General features: G+C 35.6%; 2 protein-coding genes across 2 annotated transcripts in view; both read left to right on the forward strand.

The window, feature by feature from the left end:
• Positions 1-15,480, forward strand: part of RSRC1 (arginine and serine rich coiled-coil 1) — a 433,291-nt gene extending 417,811 nt beyond the window's left edge. The window contains exons 8-10 of the mRNA XM_024740166.1: positions 7,947-8,053; positions 14,231-14,383; positions 15,029-15,480. Coding sequence (XP_024595934.1) covers positions 7,947-8,053; positions 14,231-14,383; positions 15,029-15,121 — 353 coding nt within the window. The 3' untranslated portion in view covers positions 15,122-15,480. The remainder of the gene's footprint in view (positions 1-7,946; positions 8,054-14,230; positions 14,384-15,028) is intronic.
• Positions 15,481-15,673: 193 nt separating this feature from the next.
• The window catches only part of MLF1 (myeloid leukemia factor 1), a 56,043-nt gene continuing 48,611 nt past the window's right edge, over positions 15,674-23,105 (forward strand). Inside the window, exons 1-2 of the mRNA XM_024740165.1 lie at positions 15,674-19,071; positions 20,014-20,106. The gene's annotated coding sequence lies outside the window, so the exon portion shown is untranslated. The remainder of the gene's footprint in view (positions 19,072-20,013; positions 20,107-23,105) is intronic.

Consider the following 23,105-nt stretch of genomic DNA (forward strand, 5'->3'; position numbering starts at 1 on the left):
AGACTGTTCAATCCAGATAGTCTGAACCCAGAGCTGTTAAAACTAACCACTTAGAGACATTTAATTTCTTAAAGTTACAAAACCTTTTATAATTTGACATTTCTCCCCCATAATGTTTTTTAATGGTTATTTTAATGCCCCTTAATTTTTAAGTTTTCAACAAATGTTTATTGACTGCTTACTAAATAATAGAGTATACTATACTAACTCCTGGAGTTGACACAGAAGGGTATGTCCCCTCTGCCCGGGGAAATGAAGCTTTTGCTCATGAAGAAATTAATATCAGTGGGAGTTAACATATGCTGAGAGCCAAATGAATTATAGAAGAGGCCCCTTTTCTCAGAGGTGGCAAGGGAAGTGACAGGGCGGATTCAGAAAAGGTAAGAGCATTCTAGGTGAGAGGAACTAAATGAGGTGGAATTTGTGTGGATTTTCAGTATGGATTTTGTTTTTCATAAAACCTAGTCTGATGCTCAATTCACTTGCACTTATTAAAATGTTTATCAGAAATTCTTCACTGGTTCAGTCACATTAAATTTATTCTTATTACTTAATTTGACATGGAAAGCAGTTTGTTATGAGTCTGTCTTGGACCCCATCCAAGGGGGGGTTGTTATTAGAGACACTCCAGGAGCCTCACTGACATATATAACTTGGTACTGTATCATAAGCTTCCAGAAGGCTGATAGACAAGCCACATTCTACTTAAGAAGTTTTCTCATCTTTCACGTTATTTGTGGATATCAGTTCTGGAAATTGGTGCCCAGGGATATGAGATTTATGAACAACCTTAAAATGTTACGGTTGGATGGCTTTCTAATATATGTTTTATATGTTTTAATGAAAGAAACTTATTTAAAATACACTGTTTTGAAGGGAAAGCAGTGGCTATATTTCATTAAAATTTGTGTTCATGAGGAGTTGCTTTAACTTTAGAATTCCAAGTGAGCTTTATGGTATGTTTTATTTGTCTACAGATTTTATTGAACAGCCATCTCCATTTACTTATTTATTGAATAGCCAGTTTGTTATTGTTTGCTTTTTTTCTTTCGTTCTTGCAAAGCACTTGAAAGTGCTTTATTTTTCAAAGACTTTGTTTTCAGTGTCTATATTGTACCATAAAAGGAAATTTTGCAGATATTTCCATTCTTGACTAAAATTTGAATCCATTTAAACTGAAAATAAGATCTTCTCTTGTATTATTCATGTATTTGTAGCAGTAGTATTAGTATATAAATTTTTTTTCCCCTTGGGAGAGAAAAGTGGCATAAGTAACTCAATAACTATGAAGCCAACCAACCCAAACTCTTTGTAATATAAAATGCATTTTAACTTTGGGGAAATTCATAAATTATTAATATTCAAAAGTAGTCATTTGGAGATGAGATTTTAATGTGTAAGGTACCTTTCATGAAACTCATGTTGTCACTTAGCCCATTACATTTTGGGTAATAGTGCCATCTGCTGTTCTCTGCCTAGCATTGCTGCCAGTTTAGAGAGGTTGGCTTGTTGGTAATCTACAAATGGTGTACATATTTAAATTTTGCCTTTTCAAATAAAAGGTTTATACTGAACCTTGTCATCTTTATCTACTAATCTTAAATTTGTGTACCTTTTGATAACACAGAAAATTCTGTAAATGTGTCATGTGAAATTGTCAAATATAACTCAAAGTAGCAGGTGAACCTAATTTTTATAATATAACATCAACAGTAACTAATAAAATATTTGATTTTAATTTTTAATCATTAAAAAGAACAAAATAATTGTCCATGTAGTGAGTTATTGACTTTTTTAGTCTGTAGTGACTTAGCTTTCTGACTCCATTATTTTCTCTTTTATTATGAAATATGAAATATTCTACGGACATCTTGCAAGCAACCTATGGAAGTCATTTTGTTTACCAATAATGTAAAAGCATCAAAAAGCATCAAGTGCAAATAGATATGTTTACTTCATGTTTACCATGTTAATGTTTAGAAACATACTGTAATTTTTTTTAATTTTTATTTATTTATTTTTGGCTGCGCATGGGCTTTCCCTAGTTGCGGTGAGCGGGAGCCACTCTTCGTTGCAGTGCGTGGGCTTCTCATTGTGGTGCATGGGCTTCTCATTGTGGTGTCTTCCCCTTTTGCGGAGCATGCGCTCCAGGTGTGCGGGCTTCAGTAGTTGTGGCTCTCGAGCACAGGCTCATTAGTTGTGGTGCACGGGCTTAGTTGCTCCACGGCATGTGGGATCCTCCTAGACCAGGTCTCAAACCCGTGTCCCCTGCACTAGCAGGCGGATTCCTAACCACTGCACCACCAGGGAAGCCCCAGAAACATCCTGTAATTTTTATTCTCCCAGTAACTTTATCACTTGTTTTCATTTTTACCTCATGGCTGATGATTACAGGATACTTTGTATGCTAGGCATTCATGCCAAGCATATAAACAATAACTAGGGGACTTCCCTGTTGGCGCAGTGGTTAAGACTCTGCACTCCCAATGCAGGGGGCCTGGTTTGATCCCTGGTCAGGGAACTAGATCCCACATGCATGCCGCAACTAAGAGTTCACATACCACAACTGAGGAGCCCACATGCCGCAACTAAGGAGCCAGCAAGCCCCAACTAAGAAGTCTGCCTGCCACAAATAAGACCAGACGCACCAAATAAATAAATAAATGTTTAAAAATATATATATAAACAATAACTAGTTTAAATTCACATTCTTCCCAGTCTTAAAATTGGTACAGAATTTTTAAATGACAAATTGGCATGTTAAACTTAAGAGCCTGAATGTAAAACAGTTTACTATAGGGTCTTCCCTGGTGGTCCAGTGGTGGTTAAGACTCTGCGCTCCCAATGCAGAGGGCCTGGGTTCAATCCCTGGTCAGGGAACTAGATCCCGCATGATGCAACTAAGAGCCTGCCTGCCACAACTAAAAGATCCCGCATGCCACAATGAAGATCCTGAACGCGGCAATGAAGATCCTGCTTGCCACAACGAAGACCAGGCGCAGCCAAACAAACAAACAAACAAATAATAAATAAATATTTTTAAAAATAAAATAAAACAATTTACTGTATATTATTGATGTGTTTTATTCTGCTTCCCAAAATGACAGGGTTATACTTAAGACATAGATTTGTGGACATTGATCTTAGAATTTTGAGTATGAAGCAGTTTAAAACATTTTTTATGCCTGTTTTCAGACAGCATGGAGCTGAGCTATTTATAAGGCTAAAAATGAAATCTCCCATGCATCTTTCAAATTTTAATTTATAATCTACAAGCAATAAATGCTGGAGAGGGTGTGGAGAAAAGGGAACCCTCTTGCACTGTTGGTGGGAATGTAAATTGATACAGCCACTCTGGAGAACAGTATGGAGGAGCCTTAAAAAACTAAAAATAGAACTACCATATGACCCAGCAATCCCAGTACTGGGCATATACCCTGAGAAAACCATAATTCAAAAAGAGACATGTACCACAGTGTTCATTGCGGCACTATTTACAGTAGCCGTAGCCAGGACATGGAAGCAACCTAAGTGTCCATTGACAAATGAATGGATAAAGATGTGGCACATATATTCAATGGAATATTACTCAGCCATGAAAAGAAATGAAATTGAGTTATTTGTAGTGAGGTGGATGGACCTAGAGTCTATCATACAGAGTGAAGTAAGTCAGAAAGAGAAAAACAAATGCCGCATGCTAACATATATATATGGAATCTAAAAAAAAGAAAAATGGTTCTGATGAACCTAGGGGCAGGACAGGAATAAAGACACAGACATAGAGAATGGACTTGAGGACACGGGGAGGGGGAAGGGTAAGCTGGGACTAAGTGAAAGAGTAGCATTGACATATATACACTACCAAATGTAAAATAGTTAGCTAGTGGGAAGCAGCCACATAGCACAGGGAGATCAGTTCGGTGCTTTGTGACCACCTAGAGGGGTGGGATAGGTGGGGTGGGATAGGTAGGGTGAGAGGGAGACGCAAGAGGGAGGGTATATGGGGATATATGTATACATATAGCTGATTCACTTTGTTATACAGCAGAAATTAACACAGCATTGTAAAGCAATTATACTCCAATAAAGATGTTAAAGAAATTTAATTTGTATATCACTCTCTTACTCTTTAATTTAAATATCACATTCTTTAATTTAAATATCACCAGTAAAATGGTTCCCACATTGAAAGGTAAAAGCTATGTTGGTTTATTTTCATATTGTAAGTCAAGCAGACAGGCTTTCCCCTATCTGCCCTGTCACTTTGTTAGTCCTGAAGTGATCTTTAAAGAAACACAAAGATAATGTTCTGTTTTTCCTCTAATCTTTCTCCTTCCTTCCTTTGCAGTTTCTCCAGTGCTATTTTGTTAAATATACTGGCCCTTTGGCCAGCTTCTGTGATAACACTTTTATTTGTATTAGGAGCTGGTTGTATGCCCATATTTAAAGCTACAAACACTGCAAGCTTTAGACATCAAGTACTGTTTGTGAGCTCACCTCTGACATTTAATACTAATGATGTGCTTTGTAAATCCAAATGAGGGAATATGTTAGAGAAAAAATCCGAGGGGTCAAACAGTTGATACATATGAGACATCATCCTGAAGTCAGAAATATTGTTTTTGGTTGGGAACTAATGATTGTGAAATAATTGTGAAACTAACACCTACACAAACAAATGTGTTTTCATGTTGACCAGTTAAAGTTGAATCACTTGGAATGGTATCCATTATGATTTTTCTCTGCTATATTAATGCCATTATACATGTAACTAGTAAAAATATTATCCTCTGGTACGGCACATGTTAATAAGTTAGCTGGGCAGAGAGTCTTCTCTCATTTCACATGCTCAGTTAGTACATTGCATAATTAAAAGGAGCTTTTATTCTAAAGCATGTGGAACTATTTGCTCTTCCATGACACTCTGACAGTGTTTGCTTTTTATATAGGAAAATATATTCTTCCAAAGATGTGAGTGTTGGCTGTGACAGCTGTAACTTCCAAACATTCCACGCAAGATTTCTCACCTGAGAAAAGACTGGTTACAGCTGTCAGGGACACATCTCAGAAGCACTGTCTTTCTCTTAAATAAACTGGAACTTGCATAAGACTATATGCTTATAATTTGTGATTGGCCAAAAATTGAAGCAGAGATTTTTCATAAAATGTTAATTTTTATTGAATGTGTTAGACCAGATTTCATACTGTCTATATCATTTAACCTTTTCAACTTAGTATGTAAAAATTACTTTGATGCAAATAACTCTACCTTGTTAAACCAGTTATTACAGTTTTTTTTAAATAAATTCAGTTATTATTCATACAGGCTAAAACCCTGGCATTTTTAGATGCCTTAGCTGAGTATTCAGTGGCTCCTAATTCAGGTGTGTGTTCGTTTCAGCTTAGACCAAGAGTTTAAACAGTAAGGTTGTGAACCATAATGTTGCATTTTTCTTGCCCAGCTAGCATGTGAAAAAAAAATACAAAAGTATGAAATGATACATGCCTGTGGCTATTTATTAAAGCACTAACTGTAAAAACAAAGGACTTGAAACAACTCAAATGACCATCAACAGGGCATTGGTAGGAAAAAACTATCATAAAACCATAAAATAGGTTACTGTATAGCTGTAGCATAAAATGAGGAAGTCTCTATACTGGAAAACATAGTGTTAAAAGTGAGAGAAGTAATATACATAGGAACGTATAGTATGATAATTTTGTGTAAGAAAGAAGAGAATATGTATACTTATATTTTCAGAAATAAGTAATGGAAGGATAAAAATCAAAACCTAATAAAAAATGGTTACCTATGGACTGGGGGAATGGGATAGGAAAGGAAACCTAGACTTCTCTGAATGATGTTGTTTTAATTTTGACTTTGAAAGCATGTAAGTGTTTTATGCAATTAAAAAACAAATATTAATTATGAAAACAGTAGAGCAAAACAAGATTTAAAAAAAAAAAACTGAAACAAATGAACCTAACTATATATCAAGTTGGTAGCATAATCACATGGAGAATCATTTCAAGTGACTTTAGAGTATAGTGTTTTGACAATTCATCAGTGGAATAAATCCTAAGATCAAAAAGAGCCATAAAGAAATTTTAAACTATTAATTCATCTTGTTAATAGTAATATTTGTCTTATTATTTTGAAACTAATATATATTCAACTCACATATTAGGAAAAACAACTAAGTACTTTTGATCACATCATTAAGGCCTAATATTCTTAGAATAAGAGAAAAGATATACAAATATAACTCACATTCGATTTTCTTTTCTAAATGTATGTATTTCCTACCCCACCCACTGAAAAAGCTGAGAAGCGGTGACAATCCAGTAACAACAAACACCCCTACTGCTCAGGTTACTGTCTTTAAGTATCATTCCCCACTAAAAGGAATCCAGGCCCTTTGGAGAAATGGCTGATTTCAAGTCTGAGACAGGAACTGTACAGGATGAACCTGGAACATCTTATCACACTTTAACAAAAGAGATCATATCAAAAGGATGCAGGGACCAACATGAAGAGGCTCCCACTACCCAAAGGTAGAATCAAAATATGAAAATGACTACGACGGACTGAAGTACATTACATATATAAATATTCATGAGCTCATAATGGTCATCTTTGGACCAAAATTGATAAATTAAGGGAAAAAATTAAATATTTATTCTGCCTTTTCCTCTAGACTATATTTCACAGTTACAAAGTAGTCGATGAAGGAAGTTCTTCGAATCACAGCTAATAAATGCAGGACAAATAATAGAATTAGAAAAAAATGACCATTTTGCAATGTCTTAATAAAATAATGGAGCTAAGCAACAAACATTGTCTGCTAAAACCATGAAGTGAAAGGTTGGTGGAGAACTAGGGTCAGGCTGACATCACCTTGGACACACTGATCAATCCTAACATCGTTAGAAGTGGGAGAAGCACATCCTGATATGATGTAATAGGAATTACATAGCACCACCTGTGATGTATTCTTCACCAAAAGAAATTGAACCTGAATCTTATCCCTGTCTAGATCTAACTGCTGGTTTACACAAAATATGAAGGACAGAAGAACATGTTAAATGACACCATGAGAATAAAATCAGCAAAATCCAGAATGTAGAAAATTGTAAAGGCTAAATGATCCATTTTCTTCAACAAATAAATGACAATGAAAGGAAGGGATTGTGGACCATATGTGATTAAAAGGAATTTAAGATACTTGTCGACTAAGTGTAATGTGTGGACCTTGTTTGGATCCTCTTTCAGACAAACCAACTGTAAAAAAAGCACTTGGACAATCAGTGAAAATTAAACATGGATTATATAAGATGATATTAAGGAATTATTACTGATAACGTTGGGTTTAAAGATGGTATTGTAGTTATGTTGCTAGTTTGTTTTGTTTTTTTAAGCCCTTATCTGAGATGCCTAAAAAAATATTTAGGGGTAACATGGCATTATGTCTGGGATTTACTTTTAAATACTCCAGGTCCACCCCCCAAAATTGAAGTGGGCATGGATAGATTAAATAAGAATAACAGAAAATTAATGATTACAGAAGCTGAGTGATGGGTGCAGATGGATTCATTGTGCTCTTATTCCTTTTTCCTTTTATGTATTTCCATAGTAAAATTGGAAAAAAAATGTAAAGTCCTCCTTCCAGATTAGCACAGATTAGCTTGGATCATTTTAGCAGTACCTTCTCAGCAATGTTTTAGGTTTTAGGTGAGAGTCTTAGTGGATAGGAATGTTATCTTTGTGGGTCTCCAGGGGGGGCAAAAAGTTTCTATTATAACTTAACCATAATGTCTTTTTTTTTTTCCATCCAGTTAAATTTCATAAGTCATAAAATTACTTCATAGAAAGAACATTGCTTAGGTATAGTGTTGATAACAAGCTGACAAACCAGAATACACTGACATAATACCCTCTTTTTTAGACCAAGCCACCCTGGTAGAACAAGTAAAAAGAGTCAAAGAAATTGAAGCCATTGAAAGTGATTCTTTTGTTCAACAAACATTCAGATCAAGTAAAGAAGTCAAAAAGGTAAGTTTTCATCCAGGCATTGTGAATAAGCCTTTAGATTCCAACTAAAGGGATGCTTTATTAATGGATTTTACTTAAATGTAAGTGCTTCTTCTTCTAATAGATGAAGTAGGGTGAGAGTGTATCAGCATGTTATTGAGAGAGAGAATGAATCAGTGAGAATCAGTTCAAGTTTAACTTGTTAAAAAAAAAAACTGTGAAAATGTATCTGATGCCATTTTTATTTTAAAATTCACCAAGAAGGCAAAGTATAAGATGTCAACATACAGTTCTATAACAATAATACACATTTCATGAACGTACACAGTGTTCTTTTCAAATGTATACATCTACTTTTTGAATTGACATTGCTAGAGAAAAGTTAGAAAAGAACTTTAACAATAAAATTATTACCCAAATAGTAACATATATTTACACTCTTTGCCCATATAGGTATCACTTATTCAACTCTAATAAAAGGAGCTTTGATTGGCATTTTATTTCTGTTGAATATTTCATGTATTCTTTCAATCATTGTCAGGGCTGCTTTTTGGAATTTGTGTTCCTTTAGTTGGAAAAAGCTGTCTACTGTGAAATACATGTATTCTTCAATATCATACATCTAATGAAGACATGGTATAGCTATCACTTATTCAAAAATACTCTATATCTGTAGATATATTAATGACTGTATAGTATTCTACTGATGAATGTATCATAATTTTTTTTCTCTGATAGATATTTTAGTAGCTGTAAGTTTGGAGGTGTTGCATACATGTTTGTGAATATCCATTATTATCACCTTAGATAAAATTTTCAAAATGGAGTTGTTAAAGGTTAATATTGTTTATTTTCATACCTGTTCCCAAAGTCATTCACCCAAAATATTGTATCGATTCAAATTCCACCTCGAAATGCAGGGAGATGTCTGTCTCTCACACCCTGGTTAACACCAAGTCTTATCAGACTTTTTCATGTTTACTGACCTGATAGGTAAAAATTGACCTTTTGTTGTTCCATTAGCATTTCTTTTGTTATTAGTGAGATGGACACCTTTTCAATTACCATATGTATTTTAAAATAATTCATTATGGGGACATGAATTGAGCATGTGCAGAATGCCAGGATGCACTAGACAGCCTTGGTTAATCCATGGTCCTTGCCCTGTTATTTTGCTGATTTCATTTGAATATTTTGTAGTTTGCCACCACAACTCCTGAAAAAAAGGAGCTGTGAAATGGACATTCACAAATATAGTTGCCCATTTTATTAAATATCTTACTCGTACTTATTAAGAAGTCCTAAAAGAATTGTAATTTGTTTAGAAGTTTACTTGCATAGTATCTGTTTTCTGGAGTTCACCTTGACTTCCCAGTTCTCACTGCACACACTTAAGATAACCTAGCATTTTCTTTCTGTGGAAATATTTATTCCTCTATGTTAATACACTAGGTTTTCTTCTAAACAACTTTTTCCCATTTGGTATTAATTATTAATATAGTAAATTTATTTTTAATTCCATTCCTCTCCTCCAAGATACTAAGAGTTCTTCCAGTAACTAGTAAAATTGGCAGTGAGTAAGGAAATTGATCTAAAGCCTGCTTAATATAGCGGAAAGAGCATGGGCTTTGGACTCAAGGAGATCTGAGTTTGAATCTTAACTTTCACACTTCCTAACATGATTGATGATCTCGAGAAAACCTCTCAACCTCTTTCCAAGCCTCAGTTTCCAAATTCATAAAATAGAGCTAATAATTCCTACTTTTTAGAGTAACCGAGGGTTAAATATAATGATTATCAAATATGTAGCATGGTTCTGGATCCATAAAATGTTTGTTTTAAAATTATATGCTCTAGCATCTAAATTATTTGATATCTAAGTATATTCTATAAACTAAGTATGGTGCTTGAAAACTTCTACTACTATAGGCATTCAGACTGTCTGAAGTATAAACCTTACCCCATTTACATTTCTCTAATATGCCCCTTACTTTCCCTGAGTCTCCATGCTCACCAGTAAGACCCTTGCTGAGAAACACAGAAATTCTTTAGATATCTGGTTGCACCTTAAAAGATTTTTTAAATGTAATACTATCCATATATTTGAATTCCAAGGTTAGTCACTTTTTTACCTTGTTTATATTCTCTAGAAAAGTTTTAAAATATTATTTCTTATAGTTATTAATCTTAAGATAACTGATTAAATCCAAGAGAAAAACTCTTCTTCCCATATCTATAACGAAACCCTATATATAGTTAAATGGGCTTCCCTTGGGAGCAGTTTAAAGGAATTTCACCTACATCTCTCATCAAAGGGACCACCATTATTAATTATTTTAATAATTAGTTTTTGTTTGCTTTAGTTTTTAGTGCTGAGTTGGAATTTACTCAGCTTCAATGTAGCTTTTCTTGTACTTCCAACTTAGATGCCACCATTAAGGATTGAGAGGTCTAGGATGGAACAGGAGGCTCTTCATTTTGTAAGCAACCTTCATAAATCTGTGTGAGGGAAACCCACCTTCTGTTTCAACTATCTTTCAAAAAGAGGTTCCCCTTAACAGTAATTCATAGAAAGAAATAAAATCAATCAAAATCAATCTGGAAAGCCTAGAACTAGCTAGTTCTTGGTTGGATAAGTATGACAGAGAAGCAGAAGCAGCCTAGAAATGTTAATCCAGCACTGTGAATTGAGCCCCTTAGAAATACATTTAGTTAAAATATTTTACCAACATTTTTGTTTCTTTTCTCTAAAATTCAAACCAAATTGCAATAAATCTTGCATTTAGCAATTAGGAAGCAGTGGTCAAAAGCATGAGATGCAGACTCAGATCTGGAACCACACTTTGATTCTGCCGTTTACTGGTCATATGTCCTTAAACTACATAATAATCTCATTAAACCTTGGCTCTCATCCCTTAAAATGGGGATAATACCCGTAGCAGAGGTTTTTATAAGGATGAGCAAGATACTTTACATAAAACAGTTAACCAAGTGCCTGGCATATAGTAAGTGCTCAAGAAATGAAAGCTGTCACTACTCCTCCTCTTCCTGCTGCTGCTACCAAGGGCTGTATTTGTCTGTGGCTTCCTTCAGAGGGATTGTAGATACAAGGATTCCTGTTTTGGTTGGGCCAGAGACTGTTTTATGTAATTTTTTATGGTCTATAGATCCTAAAATGCTCCTTATTTGAGGCTTGGTGAACAAGCAAATTAAAAATTACTTTACACAGTAACTTTCTGGTTTCATGTATAGATACAAGCTTTGAACCAATTTGTTTCAACACAGCCATTTGGAAATGTTAAAGCAGTAAGCAAATGATGTAAAACAGTGTTGTATCATAGCCCCACTTTTGTATATATTTAATGTAAAATAACTAAAATAATGATGACTACCATTAATACTAGACATTTATAATTTAACTAATATCCTAATAGCCCTTAATTATAGCTGAGATTCAGCAAATTTCATAACCCATGGTCAAACTGCTAATAAATGATAGAAAGCAGCAGCCAAACCAAATTTGTCCAACTCCAGAACTAATCAATCTCTCATAATTGTGAACTCAATGCATATTCCCTGTTGAAATATAAAGAATATGCTAAAAGGCCACAGAAGATGGCATTTACCTTGGTGAATGTACAGTAGTATAAGATATTAGCCATCCAACACTAGACTTACATTAGTCATCGCGTTTCAAAACGATCAGAAGAGCAGTGATGGGCCAACAAAGAATAAATTCGCACTGGACTGTAATATAAAACAGAGGGCCAATTTATTAGTTTAGAAAGTGGTATCCCTTTCCAGTTTCTAAAATGTCTGTGTCTACAGTATAAGGTAAGGATTCAGGATGCCCAAGAAGATGAATTATTTATCAGGAGATGACTTAGCAAAAGAGGTAAATTATCTAGAGGACCATTTCATCCAGGTCATGGGCAGATGTGATGGGCTATTCCTGATGCATAGCAAAGACTAACTCTCTTGAGGACTAAATTATGAACTAAGTTTCAACATCCTTCTCTCCTGGACAGTGCTACATGCATTGGTATAAAATTTGTAATATCTCTGAAAAAGGCTTTTCTGTAACTAGTGACCCCTTCTGTTGGTAGATTCTTTAGCTGTGTTAATTCCACTAATTTAGCTAGGGAACTATTACCAGAAAAGTGGCTATTACCAATGACATGCTAGACAGTTTGTCTCCTGCAACACATATTGATTTAACTAGTTTAACTTAGTGCAATCGTATTTTTCTGGTGTGAGTGGAAAGATGATCTGATAGTTCCTGCTGTATCATCAACTTAAGGAACCAATCTTGTTTTCAGACTGCTCTCCCAAATAAGCTTATTACCACTTATTCAATCCAAAAATTGTTGTATTTGGCAGATATCCGCCTATGTTCAAAAAGAGGGTAAATAACTCTAAGCAGCATGGTCATTTGTTCTTTCATACTTTTAAGTACGTGTTTAAACAAGTTTTTCCAAACTGAACCACCAGGTGGCAGTGCTACTCAAAGCCAGATGTTTGATAGTGGCCATGCTAAGGGTTTTTTAATAGTCAAATTTTCTCTAACAGCTTTCCTCACTTAAATAAAGAAGCAATTGATGGTTTTCCTCACACGTTTTTTAAATTACCCATTATTAAATAATAACTCCTACACTCTGATCCTAACCCCTGAGAACTTTACCTCTTGTGCATGTAAGCACTTTTCAAAAAAAACTTTAATGTACTGTGTAGGTAAAAACAAAATGAGATTACTTGGTTTCTGTAATAGAATGTTATCTCTGCCACCTGCACATGTGCAATCCACATGTTTGGCAACTAGAATAACAGCACTTCACAATTTTTCGAGGTAGTTCCATATGGACAGCCAGTCTCCTAGCTGAACCCTATCAAAGCATGGCCTAGATATGCAGAATGGCATGCTCTTACATTCCCTGCATGGCAAGATAGAGTACCAAAAAATTATGTCCTGGACCTCACTGGGCTAACATACTTCCCACTTTCCCCTGTGCAGAATATTGGGCTTTACTGTTACGTGTCTTCAGTTTTATAAAGGGTCAGTGTAATATCACTTAGGGCTGTGAGTCTTCTATGACCACTATGTTGGAGACATAGAAAAGTTTGGGATCTGGGGAAAAAAATATTGGCTCCAAAATATAAGAATAAAACTGCCAAATCAAATTTACCAAATATTTCTTTAAACAGCTCTATGTAACTTGTTACAATTTGTGATTATGTATATATTTTGGTATTTGTTAGAGATCTGTCATCCCATTAGCAAAATGTAATCTCCAGTTTGGACAGGGAACATATCTTCTTTTTTTTTTTAATTAATTTATTTTATTTTTAGTTGCATTGGGTCTTCGTTGCACACAGGCTTTCTCTAGTTGCGGCGAGCAAGGGCTACTCTTCGTTGCGGTGTGCAGGCTTCTCACTGTGGTGGCTTCTCTTGTTGCAGAGCATGGGCTCTAGGTACGCGGGCTTCAGTAGTTGTGGCACACGGGCTCAGTAGTTGTGGCTCGCGGGCTTCAGAGCGCAGGCTCAGTATTTGTGGCCCACAGGCTTAGTTGCTCCGTGGCATGTGGGATCTTCCCCGACCAGGGCTCAAACCCGTGTCCTGGACAAGGAACATATCTTCTTATTCTCCCTCATGTACCCAGTGCTTAGCAATTAGTAGTGCTTAGTAAATACTGGTTAAATAGATGGATCTCCAACTCTGAGATAAATTACTCTAATAAAGGATCAACTAATTCATGCATATTTCATTTTCTAGATGTTTTCCCCAGTGACCTCTGTTTTGCACTTCATTCAGAGAAGTGGATGTTCAGAAGTAAAAAAGTCAAAAGAAAATGGAAATTGAAAAACTATATGTGTAGAACCAATAGGGGTAGAAAAAAAGTCTAAGTAGGAATTTAGATATGTGAAATGTATGTACTTTTGCAATAGTATAGACTCATAAGTACCAACTTCTTAAGAAAAATATGCTGATTGTAAGAAATAACACTTTCACAGTGTTTTTGTATTTGTTTGCTTACTTTAGGAATAGTTGTTTCTTATTCAATAACCTAGGGCCATTTTGTGGTTAGTATCATCTCAAAGGAGGCCAATTGAGCAGTTATTATTCAAAATCAGAAATATTATTAAAGCAACATTTTAATTGTATATTGTTATCCAATTAATAGCATGTGTTTCATGTTTCAGTCAGTGGAACCTAGTGAAGTGAAGCATGCAGCTGCAACATCAGGACCAGCATCAGTAGTGGCTGACCCACCGAGTAATGAAAAAGAAATAGACCCTAGCAGCATCCCCACTGCTATCAAGTACCAAGATGACAATTCTCTGGCCCATCCGAATGTAAGATCCTTAAACCTTAAGAATGTCAGTTTAAGTCTAGTTGACTGAAGTTAATTCAAACTGTTGTCCTTTTGGGCTGGTGACAAGAAGACCATTGGAGGAAATGGATCCATATGTTCCTATTTGCTAAAAATAGGCAGCTCACCCCCAGCCTTTAGAGCTGTTACATGTATTTGAAGCTGGTTTGGACCAACTCATGTTGCCTGACTTCTAGGAGATTCTTTCTATGGGAAAGAAAAATGGGCAAAAAGAAGTTTTGTTTTATTTTTATTCTGGCACTAAAAGATCTAATTCTGGCTCTGCTCCAGTTGGCTCATGGACTGTGAGCATGTCATTAACACCACGTCATGCTATCTTCTGTGAATTAGTGTCATACCACTGTGTCTTCAGAAAGATTATAGGAAATAAACTTTACAAAATGAAATGTAAAATTGCTAACCAATGATTTTGATGTTAGTCCTTTTACTCTAAAACTTTCTGAGCATTATTCCAAATAGATGATCTTCAGTTAAGAGGTCATCAAGATTTAAATAGTATCCAAATCTTGTGCTGAAGGATGTATTCTATACAAGTGATTTATAAGGTCAAATCTAAGTTATTGGCAGACAATAACATTTTTTCTTCTTTTTTCTTTTTTAATTTCAGTTATTTATTGAGAAAGCTGATGCTGAAGAAAAGTGGTTCAAGAGATTAATTGCTCTCCGACAGGAAAGGCTAATGGGCAGTCCTGTGGCCTAAAGTTATGTTCTTCTGGTTGAATTAACAGTAACATTGGAAATTTAGGTTTTTAAATCCCAGTATTAACTCTTAAAAATAATGTAGCCTATTATATAAAAAGGTAACCTCATTTCATTCTTTTCTCATGTAGGCTTGAATATTTGTTGAGTTGAACTTAATCAAACATTGTGAATATTAAAACTAGTGTAAAGTTTAAGAATGCATGAAAATGTCATACTGATAATAAAGCTAATCCTGAACATATTGGTATTAAGGCAAATGGTACACAGTAGTGTTTCTGAGTACAATTTGAAAAATATCAAGTTGCCATTTAAAGACAATTTTGACTAGTCATGCATATAAAAGAGTCGAAGTATATGCTATAAATATGAGATTTTATCTTCCACATATTATAAAACCATATTTGAATCTTTTATTTCACCTTATTGAAAAATTTTAGGCACAACAAAAAGCACTGTAAACAACCTAAGCAGCATGAACCATGTTACTCTTAGAGGAGTAATACATTTAGTAAAAAAAACTACTTGAAAATTAAATAAACTGATGGTTTATTTGCTTAGAGATCAGCTTTTACTAGGTGATCCTTTGAAACATGTTAGCAGGTCCCAGCTCATTCTTTTAAAAATTACATGTTCATGCTAGACCTAAGCAGTTGGCCAAATACTCATGATGGGGAACTGTTTCTGAGAAAACTGGTAAGAGCTCTCACTTTAGTGTTACTTAACCCTGCAGAGGAAGCCAGCTAATTGTAGTTTTGATAAGGCTATCTGTCATCGTAGAATACCTTTCTCTGGTAGCTGAATGAAAATCAACTGTGCATTCCATACTGAACAGGCCAGAGATAAGGACTTTTAGGCCTGCCTTACAAACTGCCTTCAACAGCTGACGTGAGTTATTTCCCTTTTCTATTTTGTTCTGCTCAAATTTGTATCTATGAAGACTGTAGCCCAGAACACAAGATAAGCATGAAAAGTTCTTGGGCTAAGATTACCAATATATAGGACATTTTGATGCCATCTTTTTATATTTCTGAAACTACTAAAGTTGTAATCCCTGTTAAAAATGAAAAATATAAAGAACGCAAAATCAGTTGCAAAAGGGATGGAAAATAGACTGATGACCAAATACTTGTTTTTATACAAACATGTTTTCATATTCTAAATATATGCTAGTGGGTTTCTTTTCCTTAGCTATAAGTGGAAGTGCCCAGTATGAACTCAGGTTTGTGTGGTTTTTAACATACACAAATTTTTAGTGATTTTTAAAAGGGATTACTGGTACTGAATAATTTTATATTTCCTTTATTACATAACTTATAAATAGTAAAAGGACTATCACCCTTTGGGGAATTATATTTTAGTGGTCTAGGCAAGAATATGGGTTGTCATTTGGGCCACTAGTGATTCTCCAGAAAAGCTAGACTAGGCATTTTTTCTCAGTATGCTTGATGTTCCTCATTTATAACATAGTGAAAATATTATGATCCACTTTAATTATATTTCACACCAGAGTTCCTCTTTGGCAAGTAGCCCAAATACAGATGCTTGAACTGCAATAGATTTATATTTTAAAGCTAAATTTCTCATAGAGATAATCGAGTTATTTTTTTAATCAACTAAACTTTAGTCCCTGCTAAACTCAATGACTATTCCCCTTCTTCCTGATTTCCAATGTGATTCATTTTAATATATTACTTAACTTTGTTTACCTGCATCCTGTTGAAGACTACAATATTACCATGTAAGCCAAATCAAATTTAATGAGAAAGACTTCATAGACCACTATCAAACATATCACCAAACTCAAGGTAGGCGATCCATGCGGGCCTTCTTTAATATCCTAATATAATGACTCTATAAAACAGAACAGTCCCTTTCATGTCAGTTGACTAGTGGCAACAGTTTGGACTTACATGAGACCTCAGAGTGTTTTTTGAAACATTGACTTCACACAAAATGATGAGTACTAATAATACAAGTTTTCATTTCTGAACAAGTGCATTTTCAGAGAAAATGGAATAAGAACTTTTTTTTTCTGGCACTCCCTAATTACGAGGAGGCAGATACCTAAGAATATGAACACAGAACACTCTGAGTCTTTCACCTACTTCACTTCAGCATCTCAGCAGGTTAAATGAGGATACTATTTTGATTTTTCAGTATTTTTGATTTTCAGGCATTTTTCATGCCTATTTTGATTTTTCAGTAAAATAACACAAAAGAAAGCCCGTGGTAGAAAAAGTGTACTGTTTATGCCAAGGGAACATTTTGGCATGGTAGCCCATCTTAACGGAAATATGGAACAAATAGTTGCACGGGTAATTATTTGAAAAACTACACTCCAACTTCAGTGTACTCCTTATGTATGTGTTTGAACTGCCATGGCCAGTAGACCCCAGCTTTGTCCCCAGATTTCTCTGATGTCTCTCCCTGCCAAGACCACAAGAAGCCCTGATTGCTCTTCAGTTAGTGACCTACTATCTGCTTACTGGGGGATCTCAGGGCTTCTTCCATCAGATTTACCCACTTACTCATTAACGTTTTTTTGACTACCTAGTTTGTGCTAGGCAGAGTAAGGGCAGTTGGGTATACATGGGTGAATCCAGTGGGGATCCTGCCCTCAAGAGGCTTAGTTATGAAGCCCAGACATGTATATGACATAAGAGATATAATACTTAGTGGCAGAGGAGAGGACATGGTTGCAAAAAAGAGAGAGATTACTGCAAGTTAGAAAATTAAGGAAGCCTTTGGAGCCACAGGAACTCACAGCTATCCACTTCCACCTTCCTGGTAGCTGCTGTAGGGGTCTGGGAACTGTTGCACTTCCAACCCAAGGAAGAGTCCCTCTTGTGAAAGACCCAAGTGGCCCTGCCCTCTCGATCCTATTAAAATCCAAGCGAAATTTTAGGTTCCTGGTCGCCCTCTGGCTTTCTCTGATCATTTCTTCCTTTTGGTGGAGAATCGGCTGAATAAGCTGATTTGGCCACTATCATCAGTCTTGTATCACCACCACTTGTCAGCCAAGATGACTTGAGTGAGACATGTAATGGTAGCTGAAGGAGACTTTCAGTACTTCTAAGAAAGAATTACATCTGCCAGTAAGGCCTTGCACAGCAGTGGGGACAACGGTGTGTTCCCTAATCCTCTGTTTTTCCATTGTGTGCTATTACAGAAAGCATTGTTTTGCAATGAAAAGATATAGTTCATTTCCTTGTGGTTAGGTCTGTCTCCAAATTTTCCTTTGATTTGGGTATCAAGTGAAAATCTTGGTATCAAGTGAGTAACTAAGGTAGTAACAAAAGCTAGAAATGAAACAAGACACGGGACATTTTTGGTCACTAAACTATGGGTGAATTGATCTGGAATTCTTACACCCATATTACTCCTTCCTTCCCCCCCTTTTCCTACCCCCAAATTCCTCATGAGTATGACGGAAGAGGTCTTGAACCAGCTCCTGGCCATTACACAGTGGATACAGTGCTTGAATTATTCAGAAAATGTTTAAATGCCATCCTTTAAATGTAAGCCCTGCTTATTACTCTTTGGAACTCCTTTATGGAATAATGGAAAAGCGAGTCATCTTGATAAGAAAATATCTGAGTCTTTACAGAAGAACAAGGATAAAAACGGAGGTAAGAAAGAACTCTTTGTGAATTCTCTAATCATCTTCACCTCTTTTCATAGAGATGGATGTTGATCAGTATATTCTATTTGGTGGGTTCTTTCCCAAATCAAAGAAAATGCTCTGTCGTCATGTATTTCCAAGTTATTTTTGCTATTATTGTATCCCCAGAATCTAGCCCATGCCTGACACAAGAAGTCTCTCAATAAATATTTGTCAATGAAGGAAAAATGAATTTGCTCATCTTAAATGGGCAGTCTGTTTAGCAGTATGGCTGTTTAAAATACTCAAGCTATTTGGAGCCAGTGCAAAAACAAATAGGTGTCTAGGTATGTACCCAAAAGAATTGAAAGCATGGTCTTAAAGAGGTATTTGTACACCCATGTTCATAGCAGCATTATTCATAATAGCCAAAACAGGGAAGCAACTCAAGTGTCCATGGATGGATGAAGTAAAATGCAATGTGTGTGTGTGTATATATATATATATATATATATATACACACACAATGGAATATTACTCTGTCTTAAAGAGGAAGGAACATGTATGAACCTTGAGGACATTATGCAAGGTGAAATAATCCAGTCACAAAAAGACAGACGCTATATGATTTACGTAGAAGAGGTACTTAGAGTAATTAAAATCATAAAGGGGAAAAGTATAAAGGTGGTTGCCAGGGCCTGGGGTGAGGAGAAATGGGTTTATTGTTTAATGGGAATAGAGTTTCAGTTTTGTAAGATGAAAAGTTATGGGGATGGATGGTGGTGATGGTTGTACAACGGCATGACTATGTTTAATACCACTGAACTGTACACCTAAAAATGGTTGAGGTGGTAACTGTGTATATTTTACCACAATTTAAAAATCTATTTAAAAAATACTAAATAAAAAAATAGATGAGTTTTGTGACCAGATTAGTTTGGTTTCTGTGATTTGTGTCTCCACATGTCTCTGAGCTGACAAAGGCCTTTGGAATTCCTGGGGAATATAGAGTACACCGGTCTTCTCTATTACATTAGCGACTAACAACAGTGGGGCTAGAGTTTAAGCAAGGATCTTACTAGTCTTCACTTGCCTAGACTTTCTTACTGGGCCAATTTTTATATTATATAAATAATATTTTAAATGATGTAGATGTGGTCATTCAAGGTCCACCCACTGGCTCCTGTGACTGCTCTCCTTGCAAATGATAGGTCAGTTTTAAAGAAGTAAAGTCTACCAATGTAGTAAGACAACACTTTTAACTCAACAATGTACCATTTTATTTTTAGGTCTTGAGAAGGAATGGCAAAATGATCCTGCTGCAGTGCTAGGAGAGAATGATGAACTGAACTGACCCTCTCTTCTTCACATCTTGTAACATGGTACTCAGGCTTAAATCCCAGTGTACAAAACCTAGTATAGTGCAGGCTCCCTTCATAATCTTTTAAAAGATGAACTGCTAAAATCCCATGTCTTGAATAAAATCCATAACTACAGTTTCTCTACCTGTTCGTGCTCCATGAAAATATCACAAGCTTAAAATGGAATTGAAAACAAATAATTGAGAAATAAATAAATGTTTACCACATACCAGCACAATGGTTTGAATGCCTATATTAAAGATTGGGTAGACTTTTTAAACAAATTCTGTAACTGGATTATTTATATAGCCCCATTGTAGCTTTTCTTCTTCCTCTTTCTGCCATAGCAAATCTAAATGACCTGGAGAAGATAACTCATAAGATAACTCATTTATTAATAGTTTGAAAAAATACTTTTTTCAGAATGCTTTGTATTTGAATCAGCCACAGTGTTACTACATGCAGGGAAAATGAGGAGTCATCCAAAATTATAATCTCCCATAAATATACTTTCTCCATGTTTGAAATAGTTCATTTCAAAAAAAATTTTATACCTACCATAGAGCATAATTAGCAGCCCAGTCCCTGTGTTATGTAATAGCTGTTCCATCTAAAACACTTAAACTTTCAGGAAGTAAACCATTTTCACATTAACATTTGTTCCCCTACGAGCACACTTGTGTTTCCAAGGTCATGTGGGCCGTTTTCAGCAAAGGTGCTCAGAGACTTTTAACTCACTCTTTTTACAATTAATAAGAGAAAGTGACAAGTGACTGGTAAATAGGTTGGTATTCGACACAGTCTAGAAAATATCAGAGACTCAGTTTCCGTTTGGGATTCTTAATTTGAAGTTCCAATTTCTAAATATGTTTATCTTGCTATACTAACTGCAATATAATTCCCAAAAGGCATTGTTCAATTAATTTCTAAATCCCTTTGAAAGGCATTTACACAGACCTTAGAGAGCTTTGAAAGGGTTACAAAACTCATCAAAGAGTTCTTATTTTTTGAAAAACCTATTTTAGAATTTACTACAATCGATGACAAAAGTCTCTGTCTTTTCACTAACAGAGACAGCATAGATTTGAAATGTATTTTTGCTTTGGGAGTTTAAAAAATAATATAATGTTTAAATGTCGATGGGGGATTTGAATATTGGATTCTAGTTCAAATGTGAAATTTGTAAGTTAAATATCAATGGCCACCATTTTACTAAACTAATTCTCTTTCTGATAAGTACTTCAAAACTTTCTCAATATTCATTTATATATTTTTTTCTATAAATTATATAATTTATGCCAGCTAGCAAATGGCCACATATAATTTATTAAATTTGCTAGAAAAAGTGTACACAAAATGAGAGTTATATCAAGAATTAAGCTTTTTCTTAAGTGATATCTTTCACATTTTGTGATTTGGGTTTTTTTGTGTTTTTTTTTCTCATTGAAAAATACTAACAAAACACAAAAAGTAAGGTCATCCATGTGGAACCAGTTTTTGAATGTAAACATTATCTGTCCTTCTTAGTCGGCTGCTGCGTTGTCTGTCACCTCTGGTGACCATTATTAACAGTCCTCCCAGCCTTTCCGTCTGCTTGAACAAATACGGCTCTGTTGAGATATTGACACATGGGCTCTCTTTTCAGACCATGAAAACAGATTTGTCTCCAGTTAATTTTTTTCCCGGATCATATTCCTTAGATAACTTTCCTGAGCAGTACATCTATATGCCTCATTGTTTTTTATGGCTGCGTAGATCCCTAAAAGTGGAATCGCTAGGACATAGGGTATGTACCTTTCACATTTTAACTAGTAAATAACAGCAACAATAAGTTCTTTCAAATTGTATGATTTCATGCAAATTAAGATTATCTTCAAATCACTCAAGAACTAAAAAGTCATTTTATAATGAGAGGACATTATATGTAGCTAGTTCTCGCCATCATCCATCAGAATCATTCTTCAGTCTTTTGTTCTCTGCAGTGTCCCAGGAGGCTGACCTTTACAGACTATATCACCCAGTTTCCCTTGCCCTCTGGCTTCTGGTTGGGTTCGGCCAATAGTAGGCACTAGCAGGAAATCACAGGAAGGAGGAGAGAGAATTGGGTCTCTGTACCCCTGCTGTTTCAGTTGTGGTTGCTTTCCTAAGTGTGGCTAGCCCCTCTCTCAAGGACACAGTTCCCACCATGTTATAGTAACAGCTCCCTCCTCCTGCCTTCTGACCTGGAGGCTGGGGCAGTTTCCGGTAGCTGTTAGTCCCTGATTGGCTTCCTTAACCCTGCTCACATCTCTGTATATATTGCCTTCGTTAAACTCTTTTGAGTATGTCATTTGTTTCCTGCTGGGACCAAAGCAGATGAAATTATCTGCAAGGGCAGTTTATCAATTAGGATTAATTATAGCAATTAGTTTTAGCTTCATAAACAATGACAACAGTAACAACAAACAGTGGCTTAAGTAAGAAAAACGTTTATTTCTCTCTCAAATGAAAGACATTTAAAGGCAGGTATGGTGGCTTCACATGTGAGGAACCCTGGCTCTTGCTCTAACATCCTCATTAGGTAGGTGGCTTCCACCATGTGATTCAGTCCGGCTCTAGCCATCGTACTCACATCACACTGCCCACATTCCGGGCAGTGTGAAGGATGTACTTACTCCTTTCCTCTTAAGAAGACTCAGAAGTTAAAATTAAAGGAAACTTGGAAGTTTGTATGTCATCCCTTAGAACTTAGTCACCTGACTACTCTCCTGTTGCAAGAGAGATTAGGAAATGTATTTCAGCTTGTCAGAGCAGAAAATAGCCTGATAATTATGAATCTTACTGTTTCCTTTAAAAATATAGAAGATCCTAAAGAAACCTGGCTACACAGCACATCTGCCCATTCAAATTTTTGCTAATTCAGAAAATAGTTCCATCAAATGCTGCTGGGTGGCATACTCCCGTTTCCAGCTCTCCAAAGGCCGCTTGACAAGCATCCTTTTCATGCAGTTACAGTAAGCTGTGACAGCAGTAGCTTTATG

This window comes from Neophocaena asiaeorientalis, unplaced genomic scaffold (assembly GCF_003031525.2).
Source record: "Neophocaena asiaeorientalis asiaeorientalis breed wild unplaced genomic scaffold, Neophocaena_asiaeorientalis_V1.1 scaffold50, whole genome shotgun sequence".
NCBI classification, from domain to species: domain Eukaryota; kingdom Metazoa; phylum Chordata; class Mammalia; order Artiodactyla; family Phocoenidae; genus Neophocaena; species Neophocaena asiaeorientalis.